We start from the raw sequence: 16108 nt of genomic DNA, 5'->3' as shown, positions 1-16108 counted from the left end.
GCAGATGAAAACTCAAAATTTTTCGGAGGAGGTAATGCTGATTGGCTTAAACTTTTGTGAATTCACTTGCATGCGATGCTATTCTGCAGATACCGTAAATCCTCCAATTAGCACCCAGGGCGCTTATTTCAAATTTAGGAGAAGACGTGAACGCTTATTTGAGGGGGGCGTTTAATCAAGAGGGGGTGGGGGGGCTTATTTAATTTCTGAAATTGTGGCCTGACATGATCATTTTTTTAATATGTCATCTGCGCGTAAACAACAGCATAAGCTGTTTATCAACACAAAAAGCTAATCCCAACATTTAAAATCCGGCACCATTAGTACTTAACGTGTTCAACGTGTTCACTTAACGTGTTCACAAACTGAAACAATGCACAAATCTAATACTACATGACAAACACTATACATCCTTTGTTGTCTCATAAGAGGGGGGCGCTAATTTGAGGGGGGCACTTATTTTAAATTTCGCCCAATAGGAGAGGTGCTTATTTGAAGGGGGCGCTTATTCGAAGGGACGCTAATTAGCGGATTTATGGTAGATTCATTTGATACTTTGTTGCCCACCAGCTTTGATCATATTCCAGTCAGTATCACTGGGTAAGATAAATACCTTTCTGCCTTCTTGGTCCTTCAGTACAATACTGAAGGATAGATTGATAACTTGGTTCCAGTTGGCTTTTGAATAATTTCATTATGTACCATTATGCATGATAAATACCTTTTTCTCCTTTTGCTCCATCAGTACCAGGCTGGCCTTGTTCTCCTTTCTTTCCGTCCACTCCATCTATCCCAGGGGGTCCTACTACAACTTGCCCAGGTTCTCCTCTAATGCCATCATCACCTTTATCACCTTTTGGCCCAGGGATTCCATTTTCTCCATCATTGCCTGGTTCACCCTTCCAAGGTAAGAAGGGTAATAAGATTCAGTAGATGTACGTAAATGCAGCTTGGATTGGGAATAATCATCACCAACAGAAGGGGATAGTTTTTCTATTCCTTACTTCACCATGCTACTTTTGCAATAACTCATGAATTTTTCTTACTTACTATACCCAAATTCTCACTGATGATGGCACAAACCTTGTTTCCTGGGGGGCCTCTTTGTCCAGGAGGGCCATAATCCCCAGGATCTCCTTGTTTTCCGTCAGCACCTTGCTCTCCTGGAAATCCCTCAGGACCTGGTTCACCTTTCTCACCTTTAGCACCTACAACACGGAGGACTTGTCCCTTTTCACCTTTAGGGCCTGGAGGGCCTATATCTCCAGGCTCGCCCTGGATACCCTAGAAATGAGCAGCAACAATAACTTAGATTTTTCTGTTGAACCTGCAAAAGGCAGTTAGTGTCTTCTGGCTAGTAGTGAAAATGATATTAAGAAAAAACATGTGAGGTTAAGATAGACAGTAAGGGATCAGAGAAAGCATAATAACCACTTTTGCTTACACTTAACTCTAATATCCACAACAATTACTCTAATTATCTTCCTGGGAGGGAAAACCACGATGGCAATGGCAATGTCACTAAATGCCAATGTCAGTAAACCAAAGGTTTAATGAGCATTGAAATAGCTGTAAAAGTGAAGCCTTGGAGCTGACTGGCTCATAGCTGCTGGAGCTTATCCTGGTTTCTATAGCATGGAGTGGCTAGGAGTATTTCTACTCCCCCTGGATGGGATGCTAGTCCACCACAGGTCACTCCCCCCGCAATTTGTTAGGTTTTCCCAACAATTCGCTGGTACCCATTTATACTCCTGGGTGGAGAGAGGCACTGCAAGAGTTAAGTGTCTTGCCCAAGAACACAACACAGTGTCCCCGGCCACCGCTCGATCTGGAGATGAGTGCACTAACCATGAGGCCACCGTGCCTCCACATTGAAATAGCTGTGCACATGCATTATAATTCTTGGTACATGTCTTTGCCACCCTCTGAAAAACAACATGAAATGACCAAATTTTTGCACTGTATGGGGAACATGAACCATGTTATGATGGCTCATTTTCTATTTCAAATTAAATGCTGTGTTCCATACTCAGTTTTGAGATGGTTTTGACAAAGAGAAACAAACTAAGCACCTTGAGCCCATGTGGCACAAAAGACCGTTACATGCTCAATATTTGGTTGATTTTTAATCAAACTGGAACAGCAAAAAGGTCTTGGACAGATCTGTCGTTTGAAAGCATAAAATCCTAACCCTCTCCTATTTGAGACTTGATTAACCACCCCCACAAATTGTGCAACTTTTTCCTCTTAGACTTTTCAGGTCAAGTTAATATCTGACAATAATCCACACATTAAGAGCTGCACAATGAGCTATAGTTCAGGCCTGGGTTGTTTGAAAGGTGGATAATGCTATCCAGCTGATAAATCACTATCAAGCGGATAGTGCAGTTTGTTTTGTTAACACGTATCCACTGGATAGTGATTTATCTGGTGGATAGCATTATCCAGCCTTCGAACAACTGGAGCCAGGGGTATACCTCAACTACTCAAGGAGTTTGATATTTTTTTAATGTTTTTCGTTTTGAATGCTTTTCAATTCAAACTGAGGCTTCCACTGTGGCTGTTAGTATGATTTATGGTATCCCACGAATAATATCTTTTAAACAGTATATTATGTGTGGTCCTTGGGTCTATTGTTACCGTTTTACAAAATATGTGGTTTTTCCTATGGGATTGAAAGGGTTAAGAGTATCGCAAGATTCACAGGTAAAAGATAAATTTATTTAGTTTTTGACATTGTCCTGCTAAACTGCCTATTACTCCATGGCAGGCTATCCCCAGCTATGTCAGCTCATATAATTTACTAGTACTTTACTGTTACTTAACAGGGTGAGATGAAATTCAAAAACTCTGCTTGCCCTTCAGGCAAGCTGTAATTTCATCTTACTAGCCCAACTCTCTGAGGAGCTAGCTGAAATTATTTTATTAAGGATAATTAAATCAATTTTAATATGCAAAAATAATGTTAATTAATAATATGGAGCTTAGATGAACCAATTCTCTTCGATTTCCTTTTTGAATTAAACCTTATACAATAAAACATTTAGAACACTTAATGTGTGGTTCTTGAAAATATCCATACCCCCCACGGAGGGTTTTCCAGTTTGACCCCAGCCCCCAGGATTTTCCGTTCCAGGGGGTTTCACAGTACTCCCCCCATCCCCTGCAATTTCTATGACTTTTTTATTTGCGTCCCCCTACCCCTTGGAAATTTCATATCCATAAATAACAAGACTTAAGCAATTCATTTTTATCTCCTAGGTACTGTAATAAAATTTAGCCGCGGCTATTCATGCTTATATTGTAAATGAAGACGCAGGGCGACATACTTTTTCACAAGCAATTGTAAACCTTGATTTGGTCACATGACTTGCGCTATTTTATCTAACATTACATATGGAGATATTTACTAGATCAGGATTAAAGCTGCTAGGTAATGAAAGATTAAGGCTCTGAGATTTAATTAATTTTCCAAAAAATGCCCCTGGAAAATTCTAGACGTAAATTCATGTCATGTTAACAATGAGTTTGAACTAACAACTGACTTAGAAGTGCTTCACTCCCAAATGGCATAGCAGCTGACTTTTTCTTCATTCAAAGAAGTTTTCATACAAGAATCTAAGAAAGTACTGAAAATTTAAGCTCTTTTAGAAAACCCAGTCGAAGTTTTAATTTATGGATAGTCAAAACAAGATATTGAATTACTTTACACACGTAGTTATCGCGGGAAAGAAAAGCCATCATGCAACATGTTTTTAAAAAAGTTGTTTGCCAAATATCGCTGCAATTTTTCTTTCAGGAAAGGAATAAGTCAGTATTAATTAAAGTCATATGCTTTGTCTTATTTTGTAGTTTGTCAATGATAGTAAATTCATTTTATGCCCTGACGTTTTTAATTTGTGTCACGCTTCATGTAAGTGAAACACAATTTGTTCAGTCGTACTATAAATAACCAAATGAAATCTTGGCTAACGCTCCAGTGCTCCTTGCTATTCAGGGCTATACACATGCTTTAAGACACATGCTTTCTTGAGCAAACTATTAACTGCAAGGTAACGATGAAAATATGTGATAACTTTGTTACAGGAAGTTTTTGTCTTGCACCGCTGCTGCACTGTTGGGGCATGTGATTGGGAAAAAATTGATATTAGTCGCTTAAATTTTACATTTTACTCTCTCTTAGACAAAACATTTCTATCGTTTCACTTTCTCTCACGAACTGTCTGTTAAACACAACATGTGAAGTTTGTCATTAGGAAAAAAGAAAACAAACAAACAAACAAAAAAAAGAAACAGTCTTTCACTCATGTCCACTCCATGCTTGCCTGTTGGGCAACCTGCAATAAGACAGTGCTAGCCTGACCGATCATTTCACTAGTCCTGGATTATTGGACAGCCTTTTCGTTGTGCCCTGCTTAACATTCCTGAGTCTTGATTTACATTAAAAATTAAAAAGCATCAGAAAATCTCTAATTATCAAGCCACGGCACCATCTAGACACAAGGATAGTTCATAGCAGAGCTCTGGTGGAGCCCCATAACTATAGGAACAGAACCACATGCATGAATAGAAATAAAAAAAAAAACATGGACTATTTTTTCATGGTCTACAGGGCTAGTGGTGTGGATTGCAGACACATGTAACCTTAGATGAAAAACGACATGGCAGCCATACTTCAGCTAATAGGTCGACCAAGGTGTGCAGCCATGGTTTATGTGTACATCTTTGATATTGGACATCCATGTTATGGTCAACTGACACCTGTCAAATCAAGGTATCTGCTGACCAGTATCACGTGACTATATCAAGGGCTCAGGTTTAGAGCTCATGGAGGTCACATGTTTTTTTTTGACTGGTGACCAGGAACTGTTTTTTTTTTAATTGGATTGCAGGCTCAAGTCAGGTTAATTTACTGTAATAGGAGTTCTGCTTTTAGGCTTGGCTTAATCTATATATTATCAGAGTAGTGATTATGTTTACCGGGTCTCCAGGATCTCCATTTGATCCATCACTTCCTGGAGCACCAGGATCACCTTCCGGCCCAGTCGCACCAGGCGGTCCAACAGCTCCATCTTCACCAGAATCACCAACAGAGCCAGGGTCCCCTGAGGGTCCTCTAGGGGGTGGTGGACAATCACCGCACTCTTCACCTTTTTCTCCTTGGGTTCCCTTAGGTCCAGCATCTCCCGGTGGGCCATTTTGTCCTTGGTCACCTTTAGGGCCTGGTGGTCCATTTGTGCTCTCCCCTTACAAGCCAACATATTGTGTCAGTGTTGGAAATTACAAGGAGTGACAGAAATGTTGGGCAAGTGTAAGTCATCGGTCACTTTCCTGTTTGGTGAGTATTCATCTGTAGGTAATTTTTCTATCTTTACTTCTCAAAACACATACCTAATGCCTCTACTGTGTTACATGATTCTAAATGATTTTTGAGAAAAAAGTCATGGAAACAACTAGTGCCCAGACTTGCCTTAACTTTCGCTGTTCTTTTTGGCTACTTGATAATGCATACGCATTGTTTAAGTGTTGCATACTATGAAAACAGTAATTAAAGACTTAGAGGATATTACATGGCCGCATGGAGATATGAAATATTTTTCAACACGAGAAGAGAAATTTGATATCTCCAATGGCCATGTAATGCTCTATTTATTATATAACCACCAATGAAATCCCAACCCATTTCACTTTTGCTGCTTGAGGTGCCATTTATTATGTAACCATGGCAATGGTGATCTTTTTACATGTTAAGGAAATATGTTATTTTCAGGTGTGATGTCATGAAAGATCACCTGGTATTTCATTGGTTTTTAAATAATAAAACACCTATCTTTAGGCAGAAGGTTTTACTCCATCAAAACTGTATTGAGCCACGTTTGTGTCACATCATGCCATTTGCAGCTGTGTGGCAAGTTTGTTACCTGGTGGTCCAGGGAATCCATTTTCACCCTTTTGACCAGCCTCTCCGCGTAATCCAGGACTTCCGTCTATACCAGGGGGACCTTGAACAGAGACTCCACGGCTCCCTTTCTTTCCTGGTGGGCCAGGTGGTCCAATGGGTCCCTGTTGACCTGGTGGGCCTTTCATTCCGGCCTCACCTAAGAATCAGCTTGACTACATTATTACTAATGGTACTCTCAAAATGGAATCACCATAACTATACGAGCAGAACCACATACATGCATACAAATGGAAAACCATGCAACTCTTTTTTCAGGGTCAACGTAGCCAACGGCATGGACCATGGGACGTGGGTGCATGCACGCTATGACGTAAATGACGAAAAATGACAATGGCGTCACACAACATGGCGGCCATACTCAAGCTGAGTGATTGAGACTAACTTAAAGACTTTGCACTAGGGATGGTAGACAAAGGCACTAAATCGCTTAGATCACATGGATTTGTGGGAAGTTTTTTTTCCCTAAGTATAGAATGACTGCTTGATCCTATATCCTGCAGAGAAAGGCCACACAGCAGGTAATGAAGTCACAGAACAAGTCATATTGCAATATATTAAGTTATCAATTTTTTCCAATCCACAATATTGCAAGGAAATGTGAGCAAACATTAACAACAATGTAATGATTCTAAGTAAAAGATTCTTTTGCATTACCTGGATTTCCAGTTTTTCCTGGGGGCCCAATAGGGCCAACATCTCCAGTGGAGCCTTCTGGTCCAGGGGGGCCTGGGTCACCAGCACGGCCTGGATTTCCAGTTGCTCCTTTGAATCCTTTAAGGCCAGGTAAGCCGGGAGGGCCTTGGGCCCCTTTAGCTCCATCAGGACCTGGTGGTCCAACTCCCTCTGGACCCTAAAAGCCGACCACAAAGGTTTGTTTAAAGGTCTTGTCAGAATTCCATGGATGTTTGGTTTTGTTGAAACATCAATTTTTCAATGTTTTCAAGTTGCACTTAATTACATTCAAACGGCAAAATGGTATTTTCCATTAACTAAGGCTGATTTTCACTAATGCATAAACATGAGCATGAATAACATGGGCAAACACAGGAAGGTACTGTTAAGTAGCTCCTTTTGATTGAACATTTTCTTGACAAAAAGTTTGTCTTACTCAGTCTGTATGTTGCTTATGCCTATGTCTAAGCAATTAAAAAACAGCCTTTTAAAATATGAGGTGGGTGTTTGCAAACAGGGTCACATGTAAGAAGCCAATGTCATCCCTAAGATGTACAGAAAAAAAAAGTACCACTTTGTTTATTTAGTTTCTTAGGTGATAAAAGTACAAAACTCACTATTCTGTTTCTATGGAGAAAAAAGTTTAATTAAAACTCGCTTTTTCAGACTTTGTTTCTAAGGAGATAAAGGTTGAATTAAAACCTGCTATTTCACTCTTTGTTTCTAAGAAGATAAATGTTTAATTAAAACTTACTATATCACTCTTTGATTCTAAGGAGATAAAAGTTTAATTAAAACTCTCCATTTCTACCTGTGTTTCTAAGGAAGATAACAGATGCAAAACTCACTATTTCACCCTTTGTTTCTAAGGAGATAACAGTTTAGAACTCACTGTTTTACCGTTTGTTTCTAAGGTAGATAACAGTTTAAAACTTGCTATTTCACCCTTTGTTTCTAAGGAGGTAACAGTTGAAAACTCACTGTTTCACCCTTTGTTTCTAAGGACAACAGTTTGAAACTTCTTGTTTAACCCTTTGTTTCTATAAGGAGATATCACTTTAAAACTCTCTATTTCACCTTTTGTTTCTAAGGAGATAACAGTTTTAATACTCACTGTTTCACCCGTTTGGCCTTTTTCCCCTGGGTCTCCCTGTGGTCCAGGTGGTCCAGTTGGTCCTATATCACCAGGAGGGCCCTGGTCACCCTGTGAGCCTGTCTCTCCCTGTAAGAATTGCAAGGATTATTTATTCATGAAAACAGGTAGGCAGCATGAAAGGGCTCTGCCACAAAGTGAAGGTTAGGCTCTCTTTGACACTTTGTTCTTTGACCCCAGAATGATTTCAGCCTAGGATAATTTGTTCCAACCTAGGTTAAATTTTTCAAACCAGTTTATCTATTTTTCACTTTTTTGGGGGTTCTTTAAAAGAATAACATGCACTCCACCCTTCTTCCGATTCTCTGATTACAATTTTCCAAGTTACAGTCCCCATTTTTTTCTTTAACACCTCTCAAACCATTTGTGATCAGAAGACAAGATCTTGGTTCTATCCAGGATGACTGAATGATCTTTGCAGTCTGGGTGGATGTACTTAGAGACTTCAGAATTATTTGCTTGAGCTCCTCCTCCTGTGTTCCATGTATCTTGTGCTCATAGTGCTTATAGTCCTCCCTGTCTAACCTATGTAGCTTGCATCAATATACACAACCCGTTTTATGAAGCTCGGTTAGGAATAGAAATTTTCGTGGAGCTCTACGACTAGGTGTAGAAATTTTCGTGGAGCTCTATGACTCTACGGTAGTATTTTGAATGTTTAAGCTCCGTTTCTCTCAAAAATGCGTACACCGTAGAGGTGTAGCAGCATATAGTTATTGTAGCAAATATTATTTCGCTTAGGAAATATGTTGAGTGTTATTAAGGATTGCAGTGTTTTAATAATTGTTTTCAATTTACAATTCTGTATTGAGTTTACCCTGACTACGCTCTACCCCATATGTTCTTCCATCTAGGGTCAACACACTACGCCCTTAAAGCTCTTACACTCCATGTGCCACCATCTACGCTCTATGCTTTACGTATTTACGAGTTTATCAGTTCAAGAATTTTTTAAATTTTAGGGGGCCACACGATTAGCGCTAATGGTATGGCCCCCAAAATATAACAACATACAATAACGTGTGCATTAAGGAGTTTCTTGTAACTTCCCTTTACAGCATGTTTCAGCAGTTATTCACTTCCATCGGAAGTTAAACTTAGGCACGCTTATGTGCTATATATGCTGTTCAATGTTAGTTGTGATCATTCCTGAAGAAGTCTCAGACAGAGACGAAACATGTCCCAAATAAATGAAAAAGCTTACAAATACAAGAAGTCTTCCTTTGTGCTGCTCACCAGTCTTCATTAAAAAATTGAAAAATTAACAAAAAATAGGAAAAAAGTGCAATAACCTTTTAAGCAGACAGGCTTAGAGGGTAGATCATAGATCTTAGAGCATAGAGCGTAGAGTGTAGATTGAATAGAGTAGCTGGTAGAACGTAGAGAGTAGAGTGTAGATGGGCTTACAGGATAGATGGTAGATTGTAAAGCGTAAAGCGTAGAGCGTAGATTGAAGAGAGTAGCTGGTAGAACGTAGAGAGTAGAATGTAGATGGTAAAATATATAGCGTAGAGCGTAAACTTAATACAGAACTGTACATTAAAAAGATTATTAAAATACTGTAAACCGTAATAACACTAAACATTCCCCATGGGCTTTAATATTTGCTACAATAACAGGAAGCCTCTATGCCTGTACATAGAACCGTTGAGCGTAGATGGTAGACGGTAAACTCAATATAGAATTTTAAATTGAAAACGATTAAAACACTGTAAACCGTAATAACTCTTTTAATTAATATATATGATATATGCGAGGAATATGCTACAAATTGAAATCAAATGTTACGAAATAAGCAGGTAACCATAGTAACAATACACAACTACGGTAAAAGCTATCAAGTAGGAGGTAATGTATCTTTCCAACACGTAGGAGGAGACTGATGACGAAAGTGTAGAGTCGTAGAGCTCTACAAAAATTTCTATGCCAAATCGAGCTTCATAAAACGGGTGCCAGTTGTGCATCAAGGTGATCACAGTCATCACAGAATATGTGATAGGCTGGATCAACAATCCTATCCTTCTCTCATTTATTTGCATGAAAGCTTTTAAATTAAAACTTAAGCTTTTAAAATGTTGTAAATTTTAACATTGTAGTAGAGTCCGTGTCAAACACAACTTCGAATGTATACTACTGATGTCCATCCCTTGCTGCAATTTTAACATTCTTAGATTAAGCTTTTAAACATTTAATTTCGTTTTCCTGATGAGATAAAAAGCGAATACTTGTATGAATCAGAAAAATACAATTTGTATAGGTAATCATACGGTTTTTCACATTCAATTTGGAATTAATTTGCACAAGTGAGTTTTTCAAAAAGCTGAAATTTCAGCTTTCTGAAAAACTCACAAGTGCAAATTAATTCCAAGTTGAACATGAAAAACCGTATGATTACTTATTAATAATATGAACATGAAAAAATTTGCATGGAGGAAGTGCCAGAAGATCTTTCTTGAAGCCATTTTTTCTCATTTGAGAAAACTTCTTTTTAAGTTTCTGCAGAAAATTCTTGTCATCATTTTACGTGATATCATTGGCTTCGAAAATTTCCTGTTATCTTTCAGCCAATCATAATCCAGAATTACGATGTGTAATTTGCACTGGTGTTACACTTGAACTATACTGCTCTTAGCCAATCAGAATCGAGTAATTTTTTCATGTATATTATTATCTGAGTTAATTGCACTATTCTTTAATTGAATTTAATTAGCACTCACTTCACCATAATAAAGTGAAGTTTTACTGAACAATATGGTGGGACTAACTACAACATAATTTGAGTAAAAGGAGAGGGTCAGGGGTCAGGGGTCAGGGTAGAGTGGCACAAAAAAATAACCTTCCCAACACTTTTGTCATGCTGGGTTGCAGGTTAAGTTAAAATCTTTGTTTTGAAATGTTACCTTAGGTCCATTAACTCCCCTGTCACCTTTCTCACCATCATCTCCCTTAAAAAAGCAACAACAACAAATGTTTCAATAGCTAGACATGCCATTGTGGCAGCATCACCTTGTATGTGTAGTTAAATCAGCAGGATGTGTCGTTGTGGTGGGCAATACCCTATAGTTACAATAACTGGACATGCCATTGTGGTGGCAATACCTCGTAATTACATCAGCTGGATGTGCCAGTGTGCCAGCATTACCCTATAGTTACAATAGCTGGGCATGCCATTGTGGTGGCAGTACCTTGCAGTTTGAAGTGTGTGTTACTAATTATCTTTCTCTAGCCTCATCTAAATTCCAGAATGGTTAGGTTGTGTAAATATTACTGCAGCAGCTTATCTTGCTTGTGGCAGCAGTTTGTCAGGGGGAGGGGCCGGGGGGATACACTTTATAAGACGCTCACCTGTTCACCCCTTTGACCGGGTTCTCCTTTGGGTCCAACCTCTCCTTGGAGACCGTCGCCCTGAAACAGACAACAAGCAATCAAACACATATCTCACTACAGTAAGGAGCAGTTATGATACAGCAAACTCAAACCTTTCCAGCTGTGTTCCATCAATAAAAAATACCTTAAAAATAATGATGGAAGGTAAAAAAGGGCCACAAGCCAAAGGAAACTAGGATAGATTAGTTTAAATTTAATAAGGGTTATTGACCGAGCAAAAGGTGAAAGTGACCCAAAAAAATGTCAATACAGTAAATGCTTAATTTTTACAATCGTGTACTGAGAATGGATCACAGGGTGCATCAATTTAACAGCAGGGTTCTAAAAGAGCCATTATAAATTGAAAATACTTTACTGAACTTCAGTCAAACCTCTATTAAGAGGCCACCCTCTCTTGTTGTCAGTAAAATACTGTAGCCACAGTCACCCAAAAATTAATACATGTATGTCAAGTGGTTTGGCTTTATTTTGGAAAAGACGATGCACAGAGAAGAGTGCAAAATAGAAAGTGACCACTGATTAAAGCATTCAAACACACGTTGATTACTGTCTTTACATGATTCCAAGTTGCCTTAAAGCATGTTTGTATTTGAATAAATTGGTATTTTTGTTAAGCCTCATGATAATAATAATATTATTTCCAACAAACCCTTATTAAGCAGCTAACCCATATTAAGTTCAAATGTAGTTTGTTCAGTCTGTGTTGGGGAATATGGGTCTTGCTCTTTTGGAACATTTATGGACCTCACCTGCTTATGTTGGTTTGGCTTGCAAGAAAAGAATGGTTCCCATGCTAGTTCAATAAAATTATTATAATATGCAAAATTCCTTGAAATTGGTCATCTCTAAAAGATATATTGAAATAGTCACCATTTCTATATCCTATCAGCGGTTTACATTTCTCAGACTTACTAAAATGTAAGGGCTGTTTAAATAATTACAGTGCTTACATTTATATTTTATAGTTAGTTCAAGGATGACGTTGTATCAACTTGAATGTTCATAAAAGATACTTACAGCATCAGATCCGCGTTCTCCTTTTTGTCCAGGGCTACCAGTGTTGCCCTAAAGTTGAAAACATCAGCCATGCATTCAGGTACATAATTATAAAAAGACACCTTTGTTACATGCCCCACAGTTTGTTAATAGCCACTTGCATATAGTACTATTAATATTATGCCCTCACTAGAATGTTTAGCAACCCTCTTCCCAAGATGCCACATGAATTCTAAAAGGGAGGACAACTTGATAAAACTTGATGGTTTTGGCATTCTCTGGTCACTTTATTTATCTGATTTGGTGAAGTTGTGTTATAACAAAGTGATACAATTTCAACAGTCTCCCACACCTATTTTATTGTACACCATTAGTATGGCCATTTTCTCAGATGGAATAAGCCTGTTCATGTGTCGGTAACATGCTCCTCCCACATCCAATGCTTTCCAACAAATTTTGTTGTAAAATTATTCCCCAAAAAGGCAAAATGACCTTGGCTACTGGCTTACTAGTGGTTGGTTGATCTTGAATCTAACAATTGGTTCATCATGCCTTCACAAATATCCTTGCTTGTTGTACAACATATTTTTCATAGTAGTTATCAATACCTTTTCTCCTTTTGGCCCTTTGGGTCCCTGAAAACAAGAGCAACAACAATATTCAGGTCAAAGAAATCTCTTAATATAATAAAAATGATGCATAATCACAACATTCAAATAAACAGGCCCACCATATTTCACTGCTCATAGTTACTTGTTAAGTTCACACATTACACTCTCATGGATAACAAAAAACCAGGCATAACCACATTGGCTGGTAGGGTAGGAAATAACAGCTGCTTGATGGCCAGTCAAGATGACAGGCCAAATGAATTTAGCTTGGAAATACCTCATTTCTAGCTGGTCAAATATATTAACATGTAATTTCAGCTCAGTCTTCATGTATTTCCGATTGAATGAATTGATTGTTATCTACAGTGTTGCTTACTTTAGGTAGGTGCTTTTAATGTAAATGATAAACTGCTGAATTTTACTGCTTATCAGTCAGATTGTGGTGCTAAAAAAGTTGTACAGTGATCCAAGTTGTGACTGGAATGAGTGGTCAAAACACATGTGTGTTATATGTATAAATTCATGTAATTTGTAGAAAGTGAAGTCTTTCCTTGGCGTCAATTACCCATCATTTCCAATGTATCATGTGAAGAATTGTGTTGGAATTGAACATGTCTTTAACACACAGAGGAGGTTAATATAGCTTCAACTTCAACCAGATATTTGTTTCCTTATTGGTTACTTAAGAATACTTAAGAATACTGTGTCGAGCTGTAACGGATAGTTAAGAAAAGCGTGGAAACTTCAGTTTATTTCAATATGATCAATTGAACGTGGCTGGTCAATGTGACTGTTAAGATGAAAGTTTGACCAGTCAAATCTCCAATCAGGCTGTGGACATTGTCTGATGACTACAGCCATTATTTCCAGCCCTCGGGCCTAATGAGAAATGAAAACTTGTTTAAGAATTTCCCTTCAATTGCCAGCAGAGATGCTGGCAACTGAAGGTGTTGCACCATTTCTAAGTCGGAAAGTAAGATGTTGTGGAATGAGCATAAATGAACAGATGTTCAACAATTTCCTTACAGGTATAACAGTTGAGTTAAGTGTTCCGACTTCACTTAAACCTCCTGGCTTTCCTTTTTCTCCTTTAATCCCCTTTTGTCCTGGGGCACCTTTCTCACCCTGCTTATCAACACCTGGATATCCCTATGGTGACAGATAAAACAAACCATTAGTAAACATATGTTATTTGCTGGATGGGAGGTCTGTATTGGGAAAAATTGTGCCTGACAAACAACAAACCAATTCTTCGTTTGCACTGTCACGCAATGCCGTATTTATTCGCCTATAAGCCGATCCCGGCTATAAGCTGAGACCCTAAACTTGAGAGAACTGACGATGGGCTTAAGCTTGTCAAAAAAAAATTGGAAAACTCTCGGCTATGAGCTGAGACCAAAGTTTCGCAGAAAAATTTCACCTTTGAAGCGTCCCTCTCAGGAAACATATGTTGATTGTTGAACAAATTAACACAACCAAATGAATATTCAAAAGTTTATTGTAAACAGTTAGTGAATCAGCGAGAATGTGAATATCAATTGATCCTAACTAGTCTATAAGTACAGCTGAACATAACGAATTCCACCATTCAGACTAAGTTTCAAACAAACACTTCCCAAAATTATCAGTTTACATATCGTCCGCAATCATATTCATCATGCCAAAAGTTTGCTGTACTTCTTACAACATGGCTTTTAAGCTCAAAGTTGTTGCTGAGGCTGAAGCTGTTGAAAACAACCCAGAGATCACCCGAAACTACGGGTTTAGCGAGTCGATGGTTCGTCGATGGAGAAGAGACCAGGTAAAACTTTTCAACAGTGAGCTGAAGATGTCTGCAAAACCAACAACGTTGGGCCGCTTCACTCCAAAGTATCCAGAGCTAGACCAGCAGATGTTGGAATGGTTTTCAGACCAAAGAGAGCAAGGTGAGTACTCATCGCTTCATGTCAAATCGGATAAACATTTCGTGTAGATTCAATTGACTTTTTATTATCGAAATCGATCAAAAAGTTTTCCCTCAATCTCTTCGCACGAGCGAGTGCACGTGAGTTTGTTTGTCGACCTGTGGGAACCAACGCTTGTGATTGGCCAGATTTAGAAATTGTCAAAACAAATTAACAATGCCTGTCAACGCAAAGTAAACAGAACACTTCGCTTTGATCACTTCGTTCACTTGAATTTTTATTTATCCTGGACGGTTTTATTTTTCACAGGCATTGCCATGAGTGGATTAATGCTGCGCCTGAAGGCAAAAGAACTGTCCACCGATCCTTCATTTAAAGCTTCCCTTGGCTGGTACCAGAACTGGAAACGACGCCACTCAGTAAGCCTTTGAACAAAAACAACACTCGCCCAGCGACTACCTGAAGACCTAGAAGAGAAAATTGTCCAGTTCCACTGGTTTATCATTGCAGCCAGACGATGAACAGATTATCCCCTGTCCCAAATTTACAACATGGATGAGATGCCAATGCATTTTGAACTTCCTTCAAGCCGAACGCTAGAGTTCAGTGGTAGTAGAACTGTGCCTGTTAAATCTTGCAGAGCAGAGAAGCGAAGCTTCACCTTAACTCTTGGTGTTGCTGCAGATGGGGCCAAACTTCCTCCCAAGGTCATCTTTAAAGGCATCCAGACTCCATGAGACCTTGTCGTTCCTGATTCTCTCCGTGTTTCCTTTCACAAAAAAGGATGGATAGATGAGCCAGGTGTTCAGCAGTGGATTCGCCATCGTTTGCCGAGGAACCCTCGCAACGAACCGTCGCTGCTGGTGTGGGATTCGTTCAGAGCTCACCCAACGGATGCCGTCAAAAGCGATCTCCAACGGTGCAACATCGATGTAGCAGTCATCCCTGGAGGTCTAACCACTGTTTTGCAGCCCTTGAATAAATCCGTGAATAAGCCATTTAAAGATCACCTCTGGAAAAAGTATTTGGTGTGGATGATCACTGGGCCATTCGAGTTCACCCTGGCAGGAAAGAAGAAGGCGCCAACTAGAAACCTTGTCCTTCAATGGATTAAAGAAGCATGGCAAGAGATTTTCAGAGGAGATGGTAAAGAAGTCTTTTAAGAGCTGTGGAATTTCCAATGCCATGGACGGAACGGAAGACTAACAGGAACTTGATGATGATGATGAAGAAATGGAGGATGAGTTCAAGATGGACAGCGAAGACGAGACTGATGGCGAGGAAACTTTTAGTTGAAAGCTAATAACTATCACACAGAAACGGTTCCTTTAGGAGCCACCAATTATATAAAAGTTCAATGACCAACATTTTACGACTTGTTTTTGTTGTGTTTTACTATAATTTCAAGAAATTGACTTGGCTA

The 16108-nt window shown here is 39.0% G+C and overlaps 2 protein-coding genes across 4 annotated transcripts in view; one reads left to right on the top strand and one right to left on the bottom strand.

Moving 5' to 3' along the window:
- LOC110067959 (uncharacterized) overlaps nucleotides 1–16108 on the bottom strand; it is a 51162-nt gene that overhangs the window by 16851 nt on the left and 18203 nt on the right. For all 3 annotated transcript variants that reach the window (XM_089293915.1, XM_089293916.1, XM_089293917.1), the window contains 11 exons: nucleotides 13808–13930; nucleotides 12779–12805; nucleotides 12192–12239; nucleotides 11133–11192; nucleotides 10688–10732; nucleotides 7749–7856; nucleotides 6617–6812; nucleotides 5922–6098; nucleotides 4981–5246; nucleotides 1084–1284; nucleotides 722–899 (listed from right to left, as the gene is read on the bottom strand). In XM_089293915.1, the coding sequence (XP_089150041.1) occupies nucleotides 722–899; nucleotides 1084–1284; nucleotides 4981–5246; nucleotides 5922–6098; nucleotides 6617–6812; nucleotides 7749–7856; nucleotides 10688–10732; nucleotides 11133–11192; nucleotides 12192–12239; nucleotides 12779–12805; nucleotides 13808–13930 (1429 nt within the window). The remainder of the gene's footprint in view (nucleotides 1–721; nucleotides 900–1083; nucleotides 1285–4980; nucleotides 5247–5921; nucleotides 6099–6616; nucleotides 6813–7748; nucleotides 7857–10687; nucleotides 10733–11132; nucleotides 11193–12191; nucleotides 12240–12778; nucleotides 12806–13807; nucleotides 13931–16108) is intronic.
- Nucleotides 14439–14932, top strand: LOC149109665 (uncharacterized). Its single transcript, XM_089293919.1, has one exon. It carries the CDS (start codon nucleotides 14439–14441, stop codon nucleotides 14751–14753), a length of 315 nt encoding a protein of 104 aa, XP_089150045.1. The 3' UTR covers nucleotides 14754–14932.

This window comes from Orbicella faveolata, unplaced genomic scaffold, assembly GCF_042242905.1.
Source record: "Orbicella faveolata isolate gen_17 unplaced genomic scaffold, um_ofav_v1 contig_25, whole genome shotgun sequence".
NCBI lineage: Eukaryota > Metazoa > Cnidaria > Anthozoa > Scleractinia > Merulinidae > Orbicella > Orbicella faveolata.
Note: the sequence above shows the minus strand (reverse complement) of the source record. Positions and strands in the feature narration are given on the sequence as shown.